We start from the raw sequence: 24,213 nt of genomic DNA, 5'->3' as shown, positions 1-24,213 counted from the left end.
CAGTATCTGTAATACATTTTTATTGGGCTAAAACTCAATTTTAAGGATTTTAATGAGTTTTGGAGATTATTGTTAAACCCCCTTCTTATTAAAAGCTATGTGGGCTATAGCCTAAACATTGAAGATGGAAAGTCCAGAGGAGCTGGGTGACAGTTCACTGCTGGGGTGGGTGTAATAGAAAGTATTATAATTATTAGGACAAGGCAACATTTGGCTTTTGCATCTCTTTTTCTAATCAGTGTTTGACTGGAGATAATGGGATTTACAGATCCACAGTTAAAGTGTCAGCGTTAGGAATCCTGAGGATAAATGTGTTGATACTGGGGTTTCAAAGAAAGTTGAAAGTTTTAGTCCAGAAAAGCTGGAGTATGAACGGTCAGAGCTTCCAGTGTGGAGACTATGTGGCTGCATTCATGCTGTTTAGACCTTTTTTGCTGTTCTTCATATCTAAAAAAAAAAATATGTACATTCGAGCTGAGAATTTCTAGAGCCTCAGGCATGCAGCTTGGCTCCAGAGGAACCCAAACTCTGCAATACTCCTCGCCAAATGTTTGTAAGTCATGCAGCACAAGGGCTGGTAATCATCCTCCTTATTTCTATTTTTCTTCCCTAGCTTTGTTATAATAATGGCATTATTTAAAGTTTATTCTAAAATCCATAATATGGATAACTGGGTGCAGGTACTGCTTCAAGTTGCAGTGAATTTGAATGAGCAATACTCAGTTTCAGTGCCATGTTCTTCATCTGCTTCACCACTCACTTTTTGTTCCAAAACAACATGCACCACCATTAGATTGTTAGCTCAATAGACTAGGAGAGCAGACACACCATGTGAACAAATATTATTGTACTAATGTTACCATAATATATATAAGATATATATATATATATATATATATATATATATATATAAGATTCTTAACAATGGACCCTTAGTTACCCTATGTTTGAGGATAACAGAAATGCTAGTCTATTGTCTCATATTGTTACAGACATTCTTATTACATTGTTTCATGGTGCTTTTAAGATAATACAATAAGTTTAGCATTTCCTTCTTAAGTAAACTTTGGAAATATACCCGTGTTGGAAAAGAAAATAATAGGAGGACCTATGGGATTGGGTGGGATATATGTCATCCTTTCTTGAAGCATTTGCCTCCTTAAGCCCCCTCCCTCTTCTCCATCACCATCCCCCTTCTCTCCCTCTCTCTCCCTCTCTGTCTCACACACACACACACACACAAAGTTTCAACAACAAGGGCCTGGACCAATAGTATGAAGGAGACCCGGGAAAGGGGCTGAGCGAAAGGGCGAGGAGATCAGGAGAAAAGCGGAGAGGGAAAGAAGCCTGGATGAGAAGCAGCACCGTTTGATTTTGTGTTTGTTTGCTTATTGCCATGCATGCATAATGAGTTGTAATGGCAGCACGTTGTGAGAGGACTTTGTGTATTTAAAGCCTGCAAACACTTCACACGCTGATCCCAGGTTTGTTGACACAGAAGCATCAGTGGAGTTGAAGCAGCTTCTGCAGACCCCAGTTTTTTTCCCCTCCTCTTTTTCTCCTCCCCTCCCGAAAAAAAAGTGAAAATACTCGGAATTACTAGAGGAGCTGTGAATGGCACTGGACTGACACAAGGACACAAGGAGTAGCGGCCGGTGCAGCCACAAGCGATCTGCATGAGAATCCCCATTGACTGTGAGCGGAACGCACAGCAGCCCCTGCCCCCCCAAACACCTCCACTGAGGTCCCTCAACATCTTCATGCACCGCAGATCCTGGTGACTTTTTGGGCAACTTGTTGGAAAGGGTTCTCCTGCAGCTGGATGGATTGGATCGTTTGAAGCACCCATGGACTCACATTGGCAATTCAACTCGGAGAAAGGGAGCTGAAAAGAATACCCAGAAAACTTTTTTTTTACTGCCTGCTTTGAAACCCACTCTTGTTAGACATGGCTGGATGGGGGGTGATGTGTCTCCTGCTTCTAGGATCCATGCTTGGGGTATCAGTGGGCAGCAGGCTCATCTGTTGGCAAGCAATGATGCAGTGTCAAGGAGAGCACGAGTGCAGATATGCCTACAGCCAGTACATAGAGGCGTGCTCATCGGTGCTGCCCAGGCAAGGAGAGGCCGTTTCTTTGAGCCGCGGATCGAGCCGGCGCCGCTGCCCCAGCCACTGCATTGCTGCCCTTGTTCAGCTCAATCACACCAGGAGCGGGCCTGCGCTGGAGGACTGCGATTGCGCCATGGACGAGGTATGCTCAGCCACTAAGCGGGCTATCGAGCCATGCATGCCCAGGACTACCAGCAGCAGCATGGACGGGGGAGGTGCAGGAGGTGGCACTGCGGCCGGGGGAGTGGGGGTTGGAGGTGGCGGGAGCAGCGCTGGAGGCGGGGCGGTCATGGGCTGCATGGAAGCCCGGAGACTGTGCCAGGATGACCGGCGCTGCAGCACCTCTCTAAACCGCTACCTGCGCCACTGCGGGCGGCTCTTCAACGGGGTGCGCTGCACCGAGGAGTGCAAGGAGGTCATAGAGGACATGATGCTCATGCCCAAGGCTCTGCTGCTCAATGACTGTGTGTGTGACGGCCACGAGAGGCCCATCTGCGAGTCCATCAAGGAGAACATGGCCAGGCTGTGCTTTGGGGCAGATGGCAGCTTGGGGGGACCCGGGAGCAGTGGGGGTTCAGAGGATGACTATGATGATTATGAGGAGGAGGAACACGGGGGCAACACTGGGGATGGATCTTACGATGAGGACCACGAAGGCAAGCAGATAGTGCCAGACTACCCTGACAACGGGGCTCTCACTTCTGTCGCTGGTCCATGGACGCTCCTGACATCCATTGTACTGATGCTAATTTGTCTATAGTGGCCATAGTTGAGGACGTCCTGTGTGCTGGGCTGTCATGGCTGGTGTAAATGTGCCAACTTTTGGCATCTGGCTGCTATCAGATGCGTGCCCCAGGCTGAGATCGATGTACAACAGACAGGTCCAACATTGTGTCATCTTTCTAAAGCTGTGCCTTAAATGAGTGACGGGAGAACTAGCTGTAAAACTACAACTCTCATCACTCCAGCCGGCTTGTGGCATACAGTAACGTGGGTTTCTGACCAACAGCAGCTGAAGGGCTACAGGCTCCCAGTCTCTGGGCCATTGAGAGCTTTTGCTGCTCTGTCCTTTGCCTATATTGCTTGTTGCTGCTGCCTGCATCAGCATCCCCCTCTAAATGAGGTTACAAGAGGGTAAGTGAGCTCGGGGGCAATATGTAAGAATAGATTACTATGCAGTACCCTCCATCCTTCAGCGATCACTTCATCCACCAGAAATGCCTTTATGTGCACAAAGTACTAGCACACCTAGGTGAGCTCTTTGCTGCTAATTTGACGGGGGACTGATGATCCATGAGAACTTCCTACCCATCACTGATCTACCCCATCAGACCCTCTTATCAGTTACATGATCTCTTGAGGAGTCCATTGGGGCAGGCATAAGGTTAGTGGCCCTGGCATCTAGAATCACTGGTGTCCCGGAGTTCTGGAATGTAGACTATAGTACCATCCATCTATTGCATTTACAATGACTGAAGAGTAGCTTCAGCCATAAAACTGGCAGCAAACCGTTATCACGTAATGCAATGACATCATAATACCATTACAGTTTCCTTTAAAATAATAATGGTGCTGCCTTTGGTGTCGTTAATGTAAAGTGTTTTTATTATATTTTATTGGGGTCATCACATCAGGGGAAGTTAAAGTCAGTCCTCCTGAGAAGTAATGCAACCAGTTCTAGAAAAGCTCTGCACTGCCACCCTTTTATTAAAAATGTGTAAATAACATTCAGATTTTTTTAAAGAAAATATTGCTAATAGGTTTATCAATGTGATCCATTAAGACTTATAAATAGGATATTTAATGTTTCCCCCCCCCAGTGGCTTTACATTTGTACATATTTTATAAATTGTATCCTCCTGAATAATTTATTTGAAATATAGAAATGAATTCTATGCATTTGCAGTTATTCATTTTGAGGAAGAAAAAGGTACAGACAATAATTGACAAGTGTCAAATGTACAGTTTATTTTAAAGATTTCTTGAACCGAGTCTATTTTTGCAGAGAATTTATGGACATTACAGAATTGTATAAATGTTTTTTTTTTAAGGCTACAGTTTTGTATTTTTATAAATGAAATAACATCATTTGAAAAACATTGACTATTTTGCTGTGCTCTAGTAAATAACTTTCCAAAGAGATCTGGCTTGGTATTATTTTTTATTTTTGTTTTTACATGGCACACTGAACATATATAATATTATATTATATATATATATAATTATTGATTCCGTAAAAAAAATCCTTAATCAGTCATATCCCAATCCCATGCAAACTGAGTTCCCTTACTGTGTTAACCTCTACCACTTCTACTGGTAAACTGTTCCACTTATCTATTACCTTCTTGGTAAAAAAGACAAATTCCTTACATTTCACCCAAGTCTCTGACCCTCTAGTTTTAGATTATGATGTCTTGTTCTATCATCCGGGACATTCATTGAAGTGAATTAGCCACATTTGTTTTAGTAGACAGTAACATTGTAAACATTGACAAGTAAACCACAGATACATTAGTTGCCATCATTCCAAGACTTGGGCATAAACTATTGAAGAGGTAAATGTTTGTTGGAGGGTTGGCTTGTGGTGTGGGCCGCAGGCTGGTCTTCTGCCAAAGCTACTGATCTACACTCAAACACCCTTAGATAAATAGTTACACACTTAAGCTGTGTCGAGTGCTGATACACTTGACCTTGTAAATAGAAATGTTTGCAGTAGGAATAAACTCTGCCATTTGAAAATCGTTCAAACAAGTCAACACAAAGAAAAGTTGGAGAACCCCCCCTGTCCTTTGGAGGACTTTAACGAGGACTTTAACTTTCACTGAGCCAAGTTAGACACACAATCACACACAGAGTTTATTTACTCTCTTCTTTTGCTGTTTGCTTTTCAGTACTTGGTTTACATAGAGAAAATACAATGATCAACCACAACTAATGATCAACTGGCAGCAGGTGCTTTATTTACAGACTATCTATCTATCTATCTATCTATCTATCTATCTATCTATATATATATATAGATAGATAGATAGATATATACATATATATGAAATATGTTTTCATGTACATCTGGGCTGATATAATTCATCAAATCAGAGTAGTGGCATTATTAAGATGCTAGTAATGTAAGTATCAATTCTGAGTATTATTTTATTCATTAATATTACACACAGATATATAGATATATTTATATATAGATATTTATCGTATATGCAGCACCAGCGGACTCCACAATTGGCTCTTACACATAAACTACATATTTAAACGAACGTTAATCCTTTGCCATTTTAAAGCAAAACATTTTAAGTTTTTGCTAACCCCCTCCAAACCCTACATTTGTTTAAATTTAACTATGGAAATGTACCAACCCCCTACCTCAAAAGTAAAAAGATATTAGCACCAGAATGGAGCCCATGCTGGCAGCTGGACTGATAATTAACTAGTACAATAAACTCAAGACTCGATTTTACAGGCTTCAGTCAAAGGCATCTGCCTGAAATAGATCAGCAGCAGGGAGGCTGCTCAATGCCTCCACTCATGTCCTCCAAAGCTCCTCCTGTACCAAATGGTTAGAAGCTGTGCATATCTCTGTAAAGGCAGATAACAACCATTCGGCCCATCTAGTCTAAAAACACAAACCGTAATCAGTCATGTCTTAGATCCAGGATGGCCAAATGCCTATTCCACAAGTTGTTAAATTCCCTTTACCTCTACCTCTACCGCCTCTGCTAGGAGGCTGTTCAACTTATCAACCACTCTCTCTGTAAACTAAAACTTCATTACAATACATTTCTCCTCCTACTACTGTAGTTCCCTACTTAAATCCATTTAAGTATTTAAATGTTCTTATCTCCTCTCCTTCTTCTTTCCTCCAAGCTATACATATTGAAGTCCCTACTCCTTCCTGATATTTTCATCCAGCAAACCATTCACAACTTTAGCTTCATCTGCAATCTAGAAAATTGTTTCCTTTCTTGCTCTTCGCTCAAGCCAATTCTGTTTGATTATTTTCATAATAAGTACATTATCATCGGGGATAAAATAAACAAGACAAGTGTAATCCTAGTGAATATTTACATCCCTTTATGGATTCTGGGTTGTTTATCCTGTGGATCATTCATGATCTTTATTGACTTTGCAAATCCACTTAAGAAAAAAAAAAAGTGGGGTCTGTTGAAGTGAAATTATCTAATGAGTCTTAACATTCTCTCACCCCCCCCAGCCATATATATATATATTTTAATTCCTCCTTGCAAACTGTGGCTTCTCGGTGACAGTTTATTTGTCTTGGGAGGCACAGCATTGACAAATGTTTAAGGGAGTGCAGGACAATAGTCAAGAACAAGAAGGCAGTTCATTGAACTGACAGTGACCATACAGTAAATAGAGCGAGATTCAGGCTTCACTGGGCAACCATGCGCACAGAAAACGCTTTTGTACACAATCACAATGGGCATAACATAAGACCCTCTGTTTTATGGGACAATATGTTGGCAACTATAACTTACAAAAAGGGCCAAGAAAAAAAAAGAAGCAAGACAAACGTGGGTTCCAACGTCAAGAGTGTTTATGATTGATTAAAATGCATCACTATGGTGACCCATTGTACAGCGCTACGGAATTTGATGGCGCTATATAAAACAATAAATAATATAATAAGTGAAAGAAAGAAAAATACCAAAAAAGGATATTTCACTCAATTACATGGTACAGATATTATCCAGTATAATGCCTACGCCTATATATTGGCAGGAGCATTCCCAAAAAACATAGCATAACCCATAGTGTATATGCGGATGAAGGGTGCATGCTGTTTTTTTACCCTTTCAGTGCCAAAGCATTGCTCACTCAACTTGCCGGGGTATTATTATCTTTTATTTATATAGCACCAACAATTCAGTGCATAGATTCAAAGAGTATGGCAAAACTAGAATTGACAGACTAAGGCAAACCCATACATTAGTTAAAGAAGGAACTGCTCGCAAGCTTACAATATAGAGGTTTAGCTTATAAGCCAGATCTGGTTTATATGTTCTTTCCCTAAATATGATAGCGAGCGCTCAAAGCGATCCTATATAGAGTACTATTTCAGGTCTGCTACCTCCAGCTGCTTTGGTGGCGATGAACTTAGAAGCAGCGGCGGATCAGAAAGACGCTGAGCTCCATTGTAAGTGTGAGCAACAGACAATTGCAAAAAATGGTAAGGGATCCAGGAACAGTGCTCTGCAAAGTCCCACAGGATAAAAGAACTGCACGCTCCACCGCTCCCCACTGACCTCTACTAAAAGCACTCCTCTAGGCTTCAGCCTATCAGTCCCAAATCATCCAAGCCTGTTAGTATGTACTAAGGTTGGCCAGTCACAACTAGGGTTTAGACAAGGTGATATCATGAGTATATATATATATATATATATATATATATATATATATATATAGATATAGCTGGCTTTCAACATAACAGGTAGACAAATGGCAGTCCAACTGCTGCAACTCTCATCAAGCTCGGCCACTAGGTGGCTGAATATTTTCAGGCAAGTATTTTATCACCCAAATGGTTGACCATGCATATTGTTTTATTTTTAAGAAATGAGGTGGAGACCGGGTGAGAGATAAATTATAGAAGGCTTATATTTTATGTGCACAGGGGTTTGTGTTTTAAGAGTAAAATGTCACTTAGTACTGGTCAGATAAGAGAAAGCTGGTACATTTGGTTGTATAGACCCAGATTCCCTACTTCATAGTCAGTTTCCCCTCACCACTGGCAATGGAATGGTTAAATATGCCACCTACACTACTCTTCCCCAGCTGGTGAACAAGGGGTACCCTATTTGGCTAAACCATGACCTAAGAAGCATCGGCCTTTCTGAATAAATACTTTCCAGCAAGGCACCTATTTAATCAATGCCTTTCGCTCCTTAAAAAAATGATCAAGTACAAAATAGTGGACTGTATACACTATATATTGGCACAAAGATGGCTTTTTCTCCCGGTAGTAACCAGGGGCTCTAAATAAATGATTTCAACAATGTTTTATTAAAGGAGGACAAGAGCCCTCAAGCTGCATTAATCGGTGAGAAGTCGAGTGGCACTTTTGTCATGGAAATGTTAAGCATATAATAGTTCAGGCAAACAATGTGTGTAGCCACTTCATTCTTTCAGCCATGCTGACACCTCTTAAAGAGGAGCTGCAGGGAAGGATGTGGGAAAGCACTGCTCTCTGCTCAAGCCTTTAGTTCACATATAGCAGACGTGAAGCTACTGCCTCCTCAACTGAGGTGGAAGCGTGTGTTTTCGCTTAAAAGCGAGGATCAGGCCACCATTCCACAAACAGACTAAGTAATAAAACGTAGACCTTGGTGCAATGGAAGAAAACATTATTATAATTTAATAACGTCCCTTGTTTATGCTAAAATTATAACATTATGAACTACTGTACAACCTGCTATAACTTAATTAAGCAAACTATCTATCTATCTATCTATCTATCTATCTTTCTATCTGTCTATCGATGCTTTACAAACATATACACATTGTATGATACAGTGTTAATCTATATGTATATACAGTATGTGAGGCTGTCCTACACTTTAGCTGTGTGCCAGAATTCCAAATGTCAGTTTCTTACAGAAATCTGATGCTTTTACTTTTGTAAATTACCTATATTTTTTCCTTTATGGTGGAACTGAATATTACGTACGGCTTTTAGGTGTATCTGTAAAAATGTTTGTCATAATGTGCTTCATATATGATGGTGCTTCATATATGATATGAATCCACGTATGACAATCTAACTTCTGATGATGCAATTTTTAAAACATAACAGGTGACATCACGTACTGTAATTGCAGTGAATTATCTGTTATTGGCTTTATAGCTTTTTAGCACATTTGATAGGCACATCTGGGCAGGCTCCCGCTTCTGGAGGATGTGTAGATTGAAAGGTTTCTTCTAGGAATAAATATATTTTACAGCCACTGACAGGGAAATGAAGAGGACAATTACTTTCACCTGCGTTTAAAAAAAAAAAAAAAAGTATAATGATTATAAACCACAAGACTCTATTGAATAGAACACTACCCAGCCAAATACACTACAGCGGAACTCGTTTATACCCCATGAGGTAAAGTTAATATCACATTATAAGGAGTTGAACAATTCACAATTGTCAAAAGCCTATTATCTTGATCTCAAACCTAAAGATAACTGGTATAGACATATGGCTATCCTGGATATAGGACAAGACCAAGGAACAATGATGTTTTGAGTATTTAGAGCAGAAATAATAGGCTGACTATACGAGCCAAGTGGTTCTTCTGTGACCACTGGTAGTCTGCTGACTACAGTTATTTTCCCATACAACATTCCACTTCAGCCAACGGATAAATAAACAAGTGAGCAACTCCCAAGTTATTTTTATTTGTTTTGCCAAGCTTGTAAAATAGTTGTCCCTACTATTCTCTCTCTGACTGTGCCTTCTTTTTTAATGGCTTTTTGTGTTTTTTTTTTATTTCTTTTAAAGGAATAAAAGGAATTATTTTTTCAGATACCCTAGCATTCTACTATCACACTCCCAAACAGTTTCGGTGAGGGGTGCAATGACACGCAGTCTGTCCGATTACCGGTTATTATTTAAAAACAAAGCAACAATTCGGTACAGGTACCATTCAAAAAAACCATAAATATTGGGGATTGCATCACACTATATGGCCATAGGTTGCTTAGCCCGCCACTACGTCAAAGTACCCCAAGTTTGGTGAGTCCTATCTAATTTACAGGGCAGAATTGTGTGCTGTATTAAAACTGGCATTTAGATAATGTATTAAAGCGTGGCAAATACAGGTCCAGGGAGACATTTTATTCACCGTTCCCTAATTACTACTTTATTTTTAAAACAATCCACATTAAGCACAAAAAAGTGGTAAGACCAAAATCAGCATTTTTTTCCAATGCTCTTCAATAATTTTATAAATATAGCGCCTTCATATTTCAGTGGGGTCAATGGAAACGCTGCACAATGTTAAGTTGCAAGTCTTTTCTTCTTCTTCTCTCTTTTTTCGTGTTCTCTCCTCATTCTTCTCCTAATTGTTTCATAGGGTGAACTGTGAAAGCAAAACACACTGTTACTTTAAGAGGATAAAGCCCAGTCTATTAATAATTGCATTGCTACTCCAGCATTGTCCGAAGAATAACGAAGGAATTAACGTGCGGCCCCCAACCTGAAGTTATCCCGAAATGTTTTCAATTAACTCTTGGCATCAACAGGAAAGCATCAAACCTTTTTCCCATGCTGAAATATGGAAAATCTGCAGGGAGCATCTCAGCAGGAGAGGAATTTCATTAAACCAAGCACATCACAAACTCAACGACTTCTGCTCCCACTTCAAGCTGCTCTATTGATAAGGAATGCAAAGCAATTTTATGGATTCTCAAAGAGAAATGATTTCATAAGATCTTTTCCGACAGTTTGTGTTGGCTGTCAGCGTTTGCTATCGGAGCTAATATGCAATATGAAAAAAGGGAAAGTAAAGGGGGCAGTTGGGATCAACCTTGACAGCTTGGAAATATTAAGGAAGAATGAGAGGCATTGGGTTCTTTGTAACTTTACTTTCAAAAAGATCTTCTTTCCTCTATGAATTATTTTAATTCCCATTTGTTTCTCGCTAAACTTTTATCTTATTGCTCCCCCTGTTCTATTTTTAGTTTAGCGTTAACATTAAAAGTTACAAAATATGTTGTTGGTTTGTGTGTGACATTTGTGACTCACTCTGGGTTTTGTGAAAAAGGGAACAAACAAGCCAAGAATAGAAGTGTAAATGTCTTGCAAAAACCACTGTTGTTTCGTTAAGAATGCTCATTATTTTCACTACTCAAGTGCAGATGTCGTGAACCAGTGCTTGTAAGATAAAAGGACCCCCGCCGTCTTAAAGGTGGAAAATAAATAAATACACAAACTGATATTTTGGTGAATAAAAGGAAATGACATCATTGTTTTTCTCGTTAAAAGTAAAGTAGTCAATGACAGCAGAATCTGTTTTTACCTGCCAGTGCAGGCAAGTGCTGGCATTGATTGGCCTGGGTCAAGTGGCGTATTAACAAGCAGATATGAACATACGCAGGATATAACACACATAATGTCCTGTGCTATCCTACATACATTTAGAAAAGGGGGCTGCATAGAAGCACAGAAAAGATCCAGATGTCTATTTGTACGTGGGTGTTTTACTCTGTCTATTGTATGTCTTACTCTGAACACTTAAACCAATGCGTATCTCACCAGTAGGACTGGCGCCTTAAGGCCTGGAGGGCAAGCGACCCATTTCTGGTACCACATCAGCCAACTACACCAGATTGCCCATTTCTACTTTTTCACCAGCCCACACTCCATCCACAAGCTTAGTTGTTTTATGTGTAGAGAAGCGTGAGGTGACAATAGAAGGAAAGTCTCCTCAAGTGCCTGAACAGCTGTGACTCTTTTCATGAGCCTGGCCTGAGTGAGGCTATGTGTGTTCCTGTTTCCTGTTCCTGTTTCTCGTTTTGTTTTACACTCTCTCTTTAAGGTACATTCCAACTCTCAGTGCGTTTGCATGCAAAAGAGTTTCACGTTAAGTTTTAACTCCTTTCCATACATTTCTCCTTTTTTCCCTATCCCCTGGCCATTTGTCTTGAAGGAGATGTGCCCAGCAGTGCACATGCCCAAATCCTCTCTGCCATCCAGCTCCAGCACTGGCTAGTGTGAGATTTCTATTGGGGTCTATTGAGACCTCCCCATGCACATGCAAAGAAGGTACTCTGACAGAGGGGGTGATTTAGTGCAGCTATATTAAAATAGTGAGGGTGGTCATATATAATATATATATAGTTATCTTTTTAACAATAAAAAAACACATATTTTGTTACATGTCTTATAAATAAAATAGAGAAAAAGGGACGAACAAGAAAAAACTATTTATTTATTATTTATTGTTTTATATGGCGCCATCAAATTCCATAGCGCTGTACAATGGGTACAGTGTAAAGTGTAGTATTTTATATAAATTCCAAAATAAATAAAAGAGGTAACCAGATGTATTGAGGCCGCTAGATGCCGTATAGCCTGCCTCGTCCAAAATGCAACAATGTGTGTCCTCGCTATATCATTAAGATATTCCAGTTAAAATCTGGGGAAATAAGTGGAAGAAAGAAGATAAAACCAGAGAGATATCCAGCAAAAAGGTATATTGATACATGTTTAATAAAAAAATCTACTTACATTTAAAATTGTACACTCCAAAAGTCTGATATAATTAAAAAAACACTCAGCACTTGTGTATATTTGGGCATTCACCGGTTCCTCCTCAAGTGTCACTTTGCCTATGCGTTTTGCTCAGGTACAAGCTTCTTAAATAGGATGTCTGATGTTAACTTCTTCCGTTACACTTTTATAGCAATATCACATATTTCATTTATTATAAATTATTTGTGGAACAATAATTTATAACATAGAATGCTTTCAACAATAGACACGTTAATAGTTTATTTTTATCATTTAACAAAATGCTTATTATTGTTTTTTCTTCTTTTGCCTCAAAAAGTGATATAAGAAATGTTGCCAATTTAGGGAAAAATATCAAAATCTTTCGTATGTAACTAGATCTCTCAAATGAGCACAGTCACAAAAGACAAATTATATGTTGAAAAAATATACATTAAAGCCTAACATGCATGGAAGACATTTCACTTTGTCATACCATATAAGCAAAATCCTCTCTTTTCTCAAAGATAAAGCCCTGGCAATTATTAAACTGTATTTAAAGTCAGAACATCTGGTTATAATGTTATGTTATCGTCATTTATTCCTCATTATTTCTACAGAGCATTTGTTTTATATTATTAGGATAACAAAGAAAATTGCAACTGGCTCCGGTTCAAGGTATGCACCATTCATATAAATGGAATTTTCACAATAAAATGACTCAATGTTTAATTTTTCGTTTGTGTTTCCGCATATGGGAGTAATACTGTTGGGTCGCTAAAGAACACTTTCAGAATAGCGGTTATTAATTTGGAAAAAATGACAGACTAGATGATTAAACATAAAATAAGTTCCAAACAACAGATGTTATTTGTAAAGTCATATGTGATCACCCCCACTTCCCATAAAGCAAAACAAATTAGTGGCAGATTCTTGGGGTTAAAATAATGATGCATTAAAAAGTTAAAGGTCTGCTTGTATTAAGATTGTCTTGTGATCTAATGTGTAAAGGGGTTTGTGGCTTTCATAAAGAAGGGAATATTAGTTTAGTGTTGATTAAAAGTTTGTGAGCAGCACTTTTCTTCATTCTTTGTGTGTAAAGCAATTATATAAATAATAAAAAACATAAAAAAAAATCTCATTACCACTGAGCTCACGTGATCTCTTTCCCTCTGTGTATAACAGGGAAGCCAGTGGTCTCAGTGTCATGCATTCTAAAGTGGTATGTAAACTTACACATTGTAGACACGTGGAAATACTACTTGCAGAGAGGGACAAAATCACGTTTGAAATTGAAAAAAAAACTTTAAAAAGTGTATGTGTTGTATATATGTGTTTAAACCTTAAGAGAAAGTGCATACATGTGTTATACACACCGCCAGTCAGGTCCAGTGTGGGCTCATGCTGTAGTTCCAAGGGTCTAACTAGATACCTCAAGTGCAGAAAACGCTCCAATTTATTTGAAAGGGAGCAGTTTTCTGCCACTGAGAGAAGCAAGTAAGTGATTTACTAATAGGTGATAAAGAATTTCCCCCCTTTTTCTTCTACAAAGTACCTTTTGATCTCTGAGAGATCCAGAGCCTGATCTTGGGAGAGGCACTCATAGTAATACAACTACACACTTACACACATGCACACAGACACACACACTAATACACCCAGACACTCACACATACTCAAACACACATACTAATATACTCAGGTCTCCCACACACACTAACATTCCTCATGCAACTCACTTACCCTACTTCAATGCAGCCCTTGGAAATTAGGGACAAAAAAGGGGTAAATCAAGAACTTGGGACTTCCTTTACAGGACTGTCCTGGTTCCTGGGTGAGTAGCAATTGCCCCGTTGCCCCCCAGATCAACACAAGGCGGGTACATGTAACAGTAAAGTGCTTTTAAATGTCCAAATATAAATGCTCTTGCTTTGCCATGTCATGCTGGGACATGAATAGATGTTTTTGCATTCAGTTTAGTACATTACATTAAATTAGATTTATTTATATATAACTCAATTTCACATACAAAACACATACAGTAACAAACTGGTGCAAAGGAGAGGAGGGCCTTGCTCTTGCAAGCTTACAATCTAGTCGGTGGTTGAGGGGGAAGTGAGACAATAGGAGAGGACTGCTTGGATGGGGGTGAGTTGATCTGGTTCCAATGATGTGTTGAAGATGTTGATTGTTCAGATGGCTTGATTATGATGGTTGGGAGCACTGGGAAGGAATGTTGTACGCTTCCCTGAACAGGTGGGTTTTCAGAGAGGCTTTGAAAGTTGTGTATGAGGCAGAAAGTCTGAACGGAACGGGGAAGGAAATTTTACAAGAGGGGTGCGGCGCGGGTGAAATCCTGCTTTCTGCAGTGGTACTTGGTATGTCGTTTCCCTCCTGTTTAACTCCAGCGTAACTCTTAACTGCCCACTTATGGAGAGTCCACATGGGGTAAGGCCACAGCAGCTACATTTCCAAGTGAGGCCTAGGAATTTATAGGGCTGCCTCACAAGTGGTCAGATAAGGTGATTGCATACAGGAGGCAGATGTTTCACACCTTGGCTAAGAAAAGGAATTAAGATACACTAGCTAGACTAGCTACAGATAACAGATAGTACACAATATATTATAACAAAATCCTAATCAATGAAATGTGCTTCTAGATCATATTAGAAGTGTCAGAGTATAGCATATATTAATTTTCCTCTTTTTTCTCTCCAAATAATACACACAGATTTTCCATACTTTCACAACCAGATACATTGCACAAGAATATATGGCTCTGAAAGTATAATTGAAATGTAATTAACAATATATATATTCTCCAGGTCAAAGGCTGAAATACTGCCCTTTATTCTCATGATGGAATAAAGCCACGCTATGTGCAGTTGCGCTGGCCTTAACAAAATGTATTTTTGGCAGTCGGCTGTTCTTCTAACCCCTTGCCGTTGAACCCACAATGCATGGATGTGTGTAAATCCCTCTAGGTGTAGTTGTTCAAAAGGTGTAATTGATAAAAGTCAGGACGAATGTGGAACAATCAAGCTCAGGCTCATTGCTGTGTCTGAAACCACATGCAACCATAGATAAGGAATCAAAAAGTGACATATTATGGGTCTTAGATTGCAAGTCTTAGTCTTAGACATATCTAAAAAATATTGACATAAGTATATTTCATTTCACTTCCAGGACCTATTCAAAACATATTTTTGTTAAGAAGCTCTGCTATCCACTGGGACTCAGACATAAATAACTTTATAAATATAGCAGGGAAGTACAAGCGTACAATAAAAGAAAACTCACCATTTTTTCGTTGTGGCATAGTTATTTTGTAAGTTGGGTACCTAATAATGTGCGCTAAATTAGGTAGACATTAAAGGTAGAAGTACAGGTAAGCTTAGTTAAAGGTTTGCATGGCTATTCTTAGTTTCAGCTTTTTTCCCGTGTAAATAGCCTGCAGTAAATCCATCAGTGTTGCCCCATACTTAAGTAACCTAGTAACTAAAGTACCCAAGTAAAGCCAGATTTAGCAATATGTAGTAGACAATATGTGGCTTGTGTATGGAGTGTCAAATGCCATCCATACAATCAGAAGAGAATCATGGGTAGGTGAATACTCATGTGAAACAAAAAAGTAAGTCATAATGCTTTGGCTGAAACCCTTTTCATGTATTATTATTATTATAGTATGTATTACTTACATAATTAATACTTTATAAGAAATATTGTTAAAAATGTTACGACTTCCCATTTAAAGTAAACCCAACTACTTTTGTTAGTAATGTATTAAATTATACAATAAAAGAACCAAATGTCGTAGTTGTCCTGTTCTTGTAGCTTGTAGTAGACTTTTTTATATTCTAGGGAGCTTAGGGTAGCTTCTACGATAGTTTGTTTCCTTTTAAAACAACATGATGTACAACTGTTATTTGCCCATACGGTCATACAAACATTTTACACTTAAAAATAAGCTAGACTGTAATAGTTATCTTTGTCACTCAGATAAATTGCAATGCTGTGGCTTACATTTGTCAAAACCCTGAAGATACTGTATAATTATATTTTTTATTCTATGGAACAAGAAAAAACAACAATACTCTCCTTGATGACATCAACAAGCACTCATAAATGAAAGGGGTGTATGTAGGTATTAAACTGGCCTGTAAAATCAGTGCAATTAAACTTGGTGAACAGGTTCCCCCGATGAAGCCAATGTGTTCATTTCTTGCCCATTCATGTCAAGGAGCATGTAACGTGTGTTTTACTGATGACATTGCAGCATTTGGGTCCCTGTTAATGCCAGCTTAACCCTTACATTGAATTGGTGATCACTCAGAGGTCTTTAACTCCAGGAGAGGACTGTCTAAGGACGTAAGGCATTTTGGTAAACTATTGCATGCACTCTAGAGACTTTTGGTCTCTGTTATGTCTGGAAAGCTGCTGGTTTGGTTCAAAGATGGCTTATTTGCTACTTAGATTTATAATTGATGAAAATCTTTTGCAAAACATATTTTCAAGTACTGGAAACTAACCTGAAAAATGTGCAAAGAGTGTTTAATCAAACAGAAAAAAATGCTTTGATTTTGTTTGCATCTCCCCTTTAATGACAAACAAGTCAAGCAAGTTATTCATCGTTGTCTATTTACATATAGTGTGAATGGTTGCATCCATCAGACAAGTCGAACAAATGTAAACTTTCAATGATCTATGTATTTACTTATCATTCCACAATAAATTTATACTTTTTTATGTCACATTTGTAAACACATGTTTAGGTGACAAAGTCCTATTTTATGGCGCTACCATAGATGCCACTAATACCGGTTTACCCTAAGCACAATGAAGTGGCATACCGTAAAGATAGTGCTGACAAACTTACCAAGCAACCTATTCATGTATAGCCCTTCTTTTCTTTTTACAAGAGGTTGCTACTTCTTTTTCATAACATTATATTCTTTCCTGATAAAATGAAGTAAGCTCGGTTCTCTCTTTTGTTGAATCTATGTGAAGCATGTAATGGGTACAACATTTCAGAGATCATTCTTTCACTATGGGTCATAGGTCAATAAGGAGATAAAATAATGTTTAACACTGCTTAAAAATACCGCCATAGGATTTCAGATTATGTAAATTATAACATGTTCTTTAACTGGAAAGAAAGCGTTAAGTTGGCGTTGTCTCTCTCTTTTTTTATATAAAACATGACACTGCCTGTTTTTGCCAATTACAAGTCATCATGAGCGAAACAGTTCTCATAAAACACTATCATTGTGTTCACAAGTCTCTGTGGCACATTTAATGGTATTCAAAGAGTACCCAAGACTTTAGTTTGGATTAAACTGTAAGGAAGCTCACATACAAATCATCCTAAAACACAAGCTGCCACTTTGATTTCATCACACCCAAACCTTGTTGAGATCAAACCTTTGAAAAGGAGAAAAGATTTTTAATCCAGTTAGGCCAGCTGGGTTTCAACTCTGTGAGTTTTCAGAAAGTGGCAGGATTAGGATTCCTCAAAGAGTTCCCTTGGATAGGTCTTCTTACAGAACATTAAAATAAATGGTTTCAAATTGCTAGCATGAACATGGAAACTACTTAAGAGCAATAAGGAAACAATTCCATAAAGTTGTTTGAATTTTATCTGGATGCTGCAAACCATTGTGTTTCAAGTGCTAACAGGTGAATGTACATTAGAGACATCGCAAAGAGCATCAGAGTACAAAATGAAAAATATTTTAACATTTTGTCTAAAGGGTACTTTAGTAAGATAAGCAAGAGAGGGTTGTGACAGATCCTGTTTTAAGATTAGTGGATGTGATGTAGGGAGTGTAAAGCTCAGTGTCGGAGGTAGGGACCCAGATGCAGAGACTTCAGCAACGGAATCAACTGGACAGCACCAAGTCAAATCAGCAGACAATATCTTAGTCACAGTAACAAGCCGAATCATAAACAATTCACCAAGTACTTTAAAGAAGGACAATGACAAAATTATGGCCTGCACCTAAAAAAGTCTAGTGGAAACGAGGTCCAAGTGAGGTAAGAAGGTCCAATTAAGAAAAGACATGGTCATTCCTGGCAAATTCAGCAACTGGAAGAAGTAGTTGTCCTGATGGTCACTAGTAAAAGCACAAAGGTATTGTTCCATTCTTTGTGGATGGTACACAGTGAAGAATGCTAGGGAGATTCCCAATTTTTTGTAGAACGTCTTTCAAAAATGAGTTTTTACAAATTGTGTGCCACGATCAGAGACTACCTCCTTAGGGATGATTAGTATAGTGGTACTGTGGTCAGAAGGAGGTAAGTCAACAATAAAATCTAGAGCAATATGAGGCCAAGAGGGGTTGTGACCAGGGTCGGCCGAAGACTTAACGCCGCCTGGGGCGAAGTTTAAAACGCCGCCCCCCCGCCGACGCCGGGGGGGGCGGCGGCATTTTAAACTTCGCCGACGCCATAATCTACGAACCCCCCTCCGGTACTTACCTTTAAACAGTCCTGCGGCGAATCTCCCTGCTCTGCCACGGTGCCGGCTTGTAATGCTGAGCGCCGGAAATTGACGTCACTTCCGGCGCTCTGCATTACAAGCCGGGACCGAACAGGGAGACTCGCCGCAGAGGAGAGAGAGAGAGGGGCGCCGAGCGGGTAAGCGAAAACCACTCGGTGCCCCTCTCTCCTCCGCTTCAAAAAATTTTTTAAAAAAAAAGCGCTTGGGGCGGCAAAGTGCCGTCCCTTCTAAAGTGCCGCCTGGGGCAATTGCCCCAGTCTGCCCCATTATAGGGCCGGCCCTGGTTGTGACCATTGGAGAATGGCCTCCACCTTTGCTGGGTCAATCTCAAACCCAGAGAGACACTAAAAATGTGCCACAAAAAAGTAACTTTAGGGACCTGAAACTCACATTTGTCTAGTTTGGCAAAGGTTATTGTCCCTTGGGTGCTGCAATATCTTTTGTACATGCTCACATTGGAAATTGAGGTCAGGAGAGTGGATCAGGATATCATCTGGGTATGGAGGAAATTCAGCTGCTGAGGCACTAGTGGCTCTAGACAATGATCTCTCTTATGCGGCAATCAATGGCTGAGTAGGGCAATATAGCCAAGTGTAGCCCAACAATATAGGAGAAGCAGGCGAATTAATAACATTTGAGACTTTCCGTATGGAGGACGCCCACTAGTTTCCTAAAGGCAAAGTCTCTTGAGTAACAACAGCAGGATGTAGAGGTTATCCATCCATAGCCTCAATGCTGAGATGACAAGTTTTTTCAAGAAGTGGTAGTCCATGTTGAAGACAAAAGGTACGGTCTCTAAAATACCTGGCTGCTCCAGAGTCAATAAGTGCAATAGTGGAAGTAGTTTTCCCTTTAAAGAAGAATGATATGTGTGTGGAGTGAATATTACTGTATGGGAATAGAGTGCGTGTTAGTGTATGGTGGGTGTATATTGTGTTAGCATATGTAAGTACATGCCATTAGCATGTCTGTGTACATGTTACTGTATAGTTTTAGCATGAACGTGTGTGTTTGAATTTGGTTTTAGTGGTTTTGGTTGTGTGTGTTTTAGTGTATGGTGCTAACATGAATGTGTGTCACTATATAGTGTGTCAGGAGTGGGCCTAGGGTTAGCGGTGAGTTAGTGTTAGATTTTGCATGTTAGTATGCAAAAACTCCACTAACGCTATGCCTACCTCTGTGGCAATGCAGGTCCCAGTTTATATAATTTATGTAAAATATTATGAAAATAGGGCTTCCTTTAAAAGAGAGCAAAATTGCATGTTCGGCAAACAAACGTCTAAATGAATAGTTATCTTAAAAAGCCTCTTACGTGAAATGCATACATTGTGGGTGAATAGACAGGAAGACCTCTCTCCATGCAAAGCTAAAGCTAAAAAGTTATTTTTTTTAGTTATATTTATAATTGTCATGATGTGCCTACTGTTCCATTTTCATTTGCAATATATTAATAGAAAAATCATGTTTATGGACCACATTGTGATGTTCTGATCTGCCCAACAAGCGTATGGGCCATTTGGAATGGATGTGACACTACTTAGTTCAGGAGTAATGTCATGGGGAAATAATATTGCAGGAGCAATATTAGATTGTAAGCTTGCAAATTGGCACCAGTATGTCTTAACGTGTCTTGTTGTCAAATTGTATCACTATTATTTTATTTTTTTGTCAATGTTCACTCTAACCTTATTGTAATAGCGCTACAAAATCTGCTTGTGCTATATAAATAAATTTAACGTCAATTAAGTCACAGCCCTTTGCCATCCCAGCACTTTACAAAATGCCTAGACTTTCTTTTGAATAATTGGTCTTGTATTCTAGCAGAAACATTGCAACAATGAGATTGACATAACATTGTTTTGTCTTGTTTGTTATTTTTTTTTCTAAATTGTGCTGTCAGGATCAAACCATTGCTAAAGCTTCGCAAACCCTCTTATTTATCCTATTTAACATGGTGAGTAGAATAACACAACTGATTTGGGATATTTTGCTGGACCTAATATTCCTTGGGCACAAAGTGCAGAAAACTTAATATTGATGCAGTTTCATTATTTTATGCTACATTGAAATGCAATTATATATTTAAATTCCCAATTAAAACAAAGCATTTGGTTAAAAAGAAAAAAAAGGACATTGACTTGTTACTGCTATTTTGACAATTAAATTAATGGAAGGAGTTATTATATTTTAAAGCTCACTTGTGTGGTCCACATTAAATGCCATTTGTACTGGTTTACTGAGGATATACATGATAAAACACAGAAGGTTAGATAAACATTCTTGATTAGATCTCCTGTTATCACTGGGCCATCAGAGGATTAGAAGGATCCTACAATGTGAATTTTTATTATGTGCTTCTTGTTGAGCATAGATACATTTAACATGATGGGTGACATTAATGCTATTCTTTATTTAGTTAAATAAAAGACAAACAAAATATGTTTCCTGCTTCTCATTTATTGCTTTCTATCTTCTGCAACTATATTGAAATTAGTAAAAAAAAAAAATTCTTGGGGGAAACTGGTCAACCAGTAATACCGTATTGGCCCGATTATAGGCCACACCCCCCCCACACTTTAAAGACTTAAAGTGGGGGAAAAGTGCGGCCTATAATCAGGGTTTAGCGTAGGGATGCGCAATTCATGCAGCTCCGGGCGCCGGTAAGGTGTTTTTTTTATTTTCTTTATCATTTAGCCCTGCTGCAGCCAAGCGCTGCAGGGGACCTGGATTCTCCTCTCTGGCAGCCGGTGGGCAGCTGCGTGATGCACACAACCCCCGCTCCTGCCGGCACTTCTTCTATGACGCAGCGCCTGCGTGACATGACCTTCCAGTGCTCCAGTGCTCCGTCAAAGAAGCCCAGGCGGAACTACCAGCCAGCAGCCATGGAGGCTGTTCGAGCGCATGGAGTCTGGGGATGCATTGGTAAGCCTGGGGGAGGGGGGCAGAGCAGCATATCAGGGTGGCATAAAGCATATCAGAGGGCAGAGTGGCATATTAGGGGTTATAAAGCATATCTACGGGGCAGAGTGGCATATCTGGGGGGCAGAGTGGCATATCAGGGGTTATAAAGCATATCTGAGGGGCAGAGTGGCATATCTGAGGGGCAGAGTGGCATTGTGAATTAAGGCGGAGGACCTTAAAATGGCTATGGGCTTTCCAAATTTCTGTTTGTATATAACCTATGCTGACTAACTGCATAATAGATACCAAAAATAATAAAATACATGTATTACTGCTTATTAGATAAAATACTGCTTGACCATTTCACTTGTGTATTTTTTCTTTAAAAATATTTTTTTCTTTAAAATAGCACCAACCTTTAAGCGTGCGGCCTATAATTGAGGGGTGTAACTAGAAACCAGAGGGCCCTAGTGTGAAAATAGCCCTGGTGCCCCCAACTTGTGCCACCTTTGCCCCAAGCAGCTTCTGAGTGCCTTTGCCCCGAGCAGTTTAACAGTATCATCCTAATCTCCCAAACAGCCTATCTGTGCCATCTTTGCCCCCAACTTGTCAGTGCACCAAAACAGTATATATATATATATATATATATATATATATATATATATATATGTATGTATGTTTGCAAACATCATTACGTAGGCACATCTAGTAAACTCAAGCGTAAATGTAATATTTGCGATAAGTGATTAATCTGCTTCTCAGTATGCACTTGAGCGATGGAAAGAAGCTAAATGTTTCATTTCAGAGAACACATGTTCAAAGCACTTACCAACACTATATTTTCAGTTTTAACAATTACAATGCATTAACCTTTCTCTCACTTTAAACGGTAATATGCAACACATACGATTAAAATGTTAAAATCCCTCTGATTTCTAACATATACCATGAACGTGTCAGATCCTAAAATAAACACCAGTCTCTGAAAGTTTACTCTGTAACCACAAGCCTACCGCACTAGTTGATTTAGGAAGAATCATGGTAACACATGTAAACCATAATATACTGAAATAAGTTTAAATATATAGAGTAAAGCTTAGTTTTTTTTTCAGTAATAGTTGTCAATACATACCCATCATGGTAGAAATGTATAAATATAGCATGTGTATGTAAATAGTATAAATGTAAGCATAATCATTTCATACACAGAGAAGGCATTTATAGTGACACTATTGGCAACGCTCATGCATGGGGCTCCCAAGCATACACAGTTCATGATGCATTTTGTCATATTTTTATAATTTGCAATAAATATCTTTAGCATAGTGAAAAATGTATGGAGGCCTAAGATTTTTTTCCCCATAAGCTATTATAAATAAAAAGAAGGAAATTGGGAAAGAACTACACAGACATACATGAAATTCTTTCATAAGATGTTCTCACATTGGATACAATGAATGCTTCTCCACATGTAATCAGGGACTCCAACCATTCAATTCAATACTTTTTTCTAAAACATTAAATATTACACTTCTGCAATACAATTCGTTTTTGTACGAACTTTATTTTTAATGAAAATGCGTTCGTATGAATCAGTGAAAACAATGGCGATCTCCAACGAAACCAATGAAAACGAATTTCGAAAGTGATGAAAATTTGTTTGGCTTCGTTAGATTTGTTTCCATGTGGCAGCTTCTTCTTACTTTTTCACTCTGGCCAATCAGCATTTACAGGGGAAGGGACAAGCATTAGATATATAAACATTCTGACGCCATTTTAACTTGTCAGTCGAAGCAGTTACAGACTGATGAGAGTTGGGATGTGAGACAGTGACAGTTAGCTTAGCAGGAGCTGAGATTGATGCTCATTACTAATATTCAATACTGTAAGTTAATGAATAGTTCATTTTAGTTCAGGGGCATAACTAGAAACCACAGGGCCCTGGTGCGAAAATTGCCCCGGGGCACCCCAACTTCAACAGCTAGTCTGTGTCATAATTGCCCCTCAAACAACTTGTCTGTGACTTCTTTGACCTGTGCTCCCCCTTCCAACATACAACCCGATACGCTCGTGTCTCCCTGCCTCCCTGCGATGGTACAAAATAGTTTAGAAAGGGCCCTTCTGACCTGGATCGTTGCGGTTTAAACTATTTTGTACCGTCGCAGGAAGACGGGAAGAAGGGGTTGCAGGGGTCGAACCCGGGAAAAGATGCTCTGTTTTACTATGCATTATGGACAGTCAACCCTTTTCTGCAAATCTAGGCTCAACTCATTTACGGAATTTTCTCTCAGTATCCCCTTTAGTAATTACAGTAGTGGAAAATGCTTGGTGAGCACTACACAAGTCCAGCCTCTGGAGATTTCTCCATCATAGGAAGGTGGTTTGTAGCTGGAGGCTTACTATCACTCTGGAAGATCTCTATGTGAAACCACTTGCCTGGCCCAGGTCCTGTTGGTGTTCATTGGTTTATTAT

At 39.2% G+C, this 24,213-nt stretch overlaps 2 protein-coding genes across 2 annotated transcripts in view; both read left to right on the top strand.

Moving 5' to 3' along the window:
• ISCA1 (iron-sulfur cluster assembly 1) overlaps positions 1-24,213 on the top strand; it is a 521,537-nt gene that overhangs the window by 304,688 nt on the left and 192,636 nt on the right. The window lies entirely within an intron of this gene.
• On the top strand, positions 1,710-3,412 carry GAS1 (growth arrest specific 1). The gene has a single exon (XM_053467423.1). The coding sequence runs from the start codon at positions 1,949-1,951 to the stop codon at positions 2,867-2,869; it is 921 nt and encodes a 306-aa protein (XP_053323398.1). The 5' UTR covers positions 1,710-1,948; the 3' UTR covers positions 2,870-3,412.

This window comes from Spea bombifrons, chromosome 1 (genome assembly GCF_027358695.1).
Source record: "Spea bombifrons isolate aSpeBom1 chromosome 1, aSpeBom1.2.pri, whole genome shotgun sequence".
Lineage (NCBI taxonomy): Eukaryota > Metazoa > Chordata > Amphibia > Anura > Pelobatidae > Spea > Spea bombifrons.
Note: the sequence above shows the minus strand (reverse complement) of the source record. Positions and strands in the feature narration are given on the sequence as shown.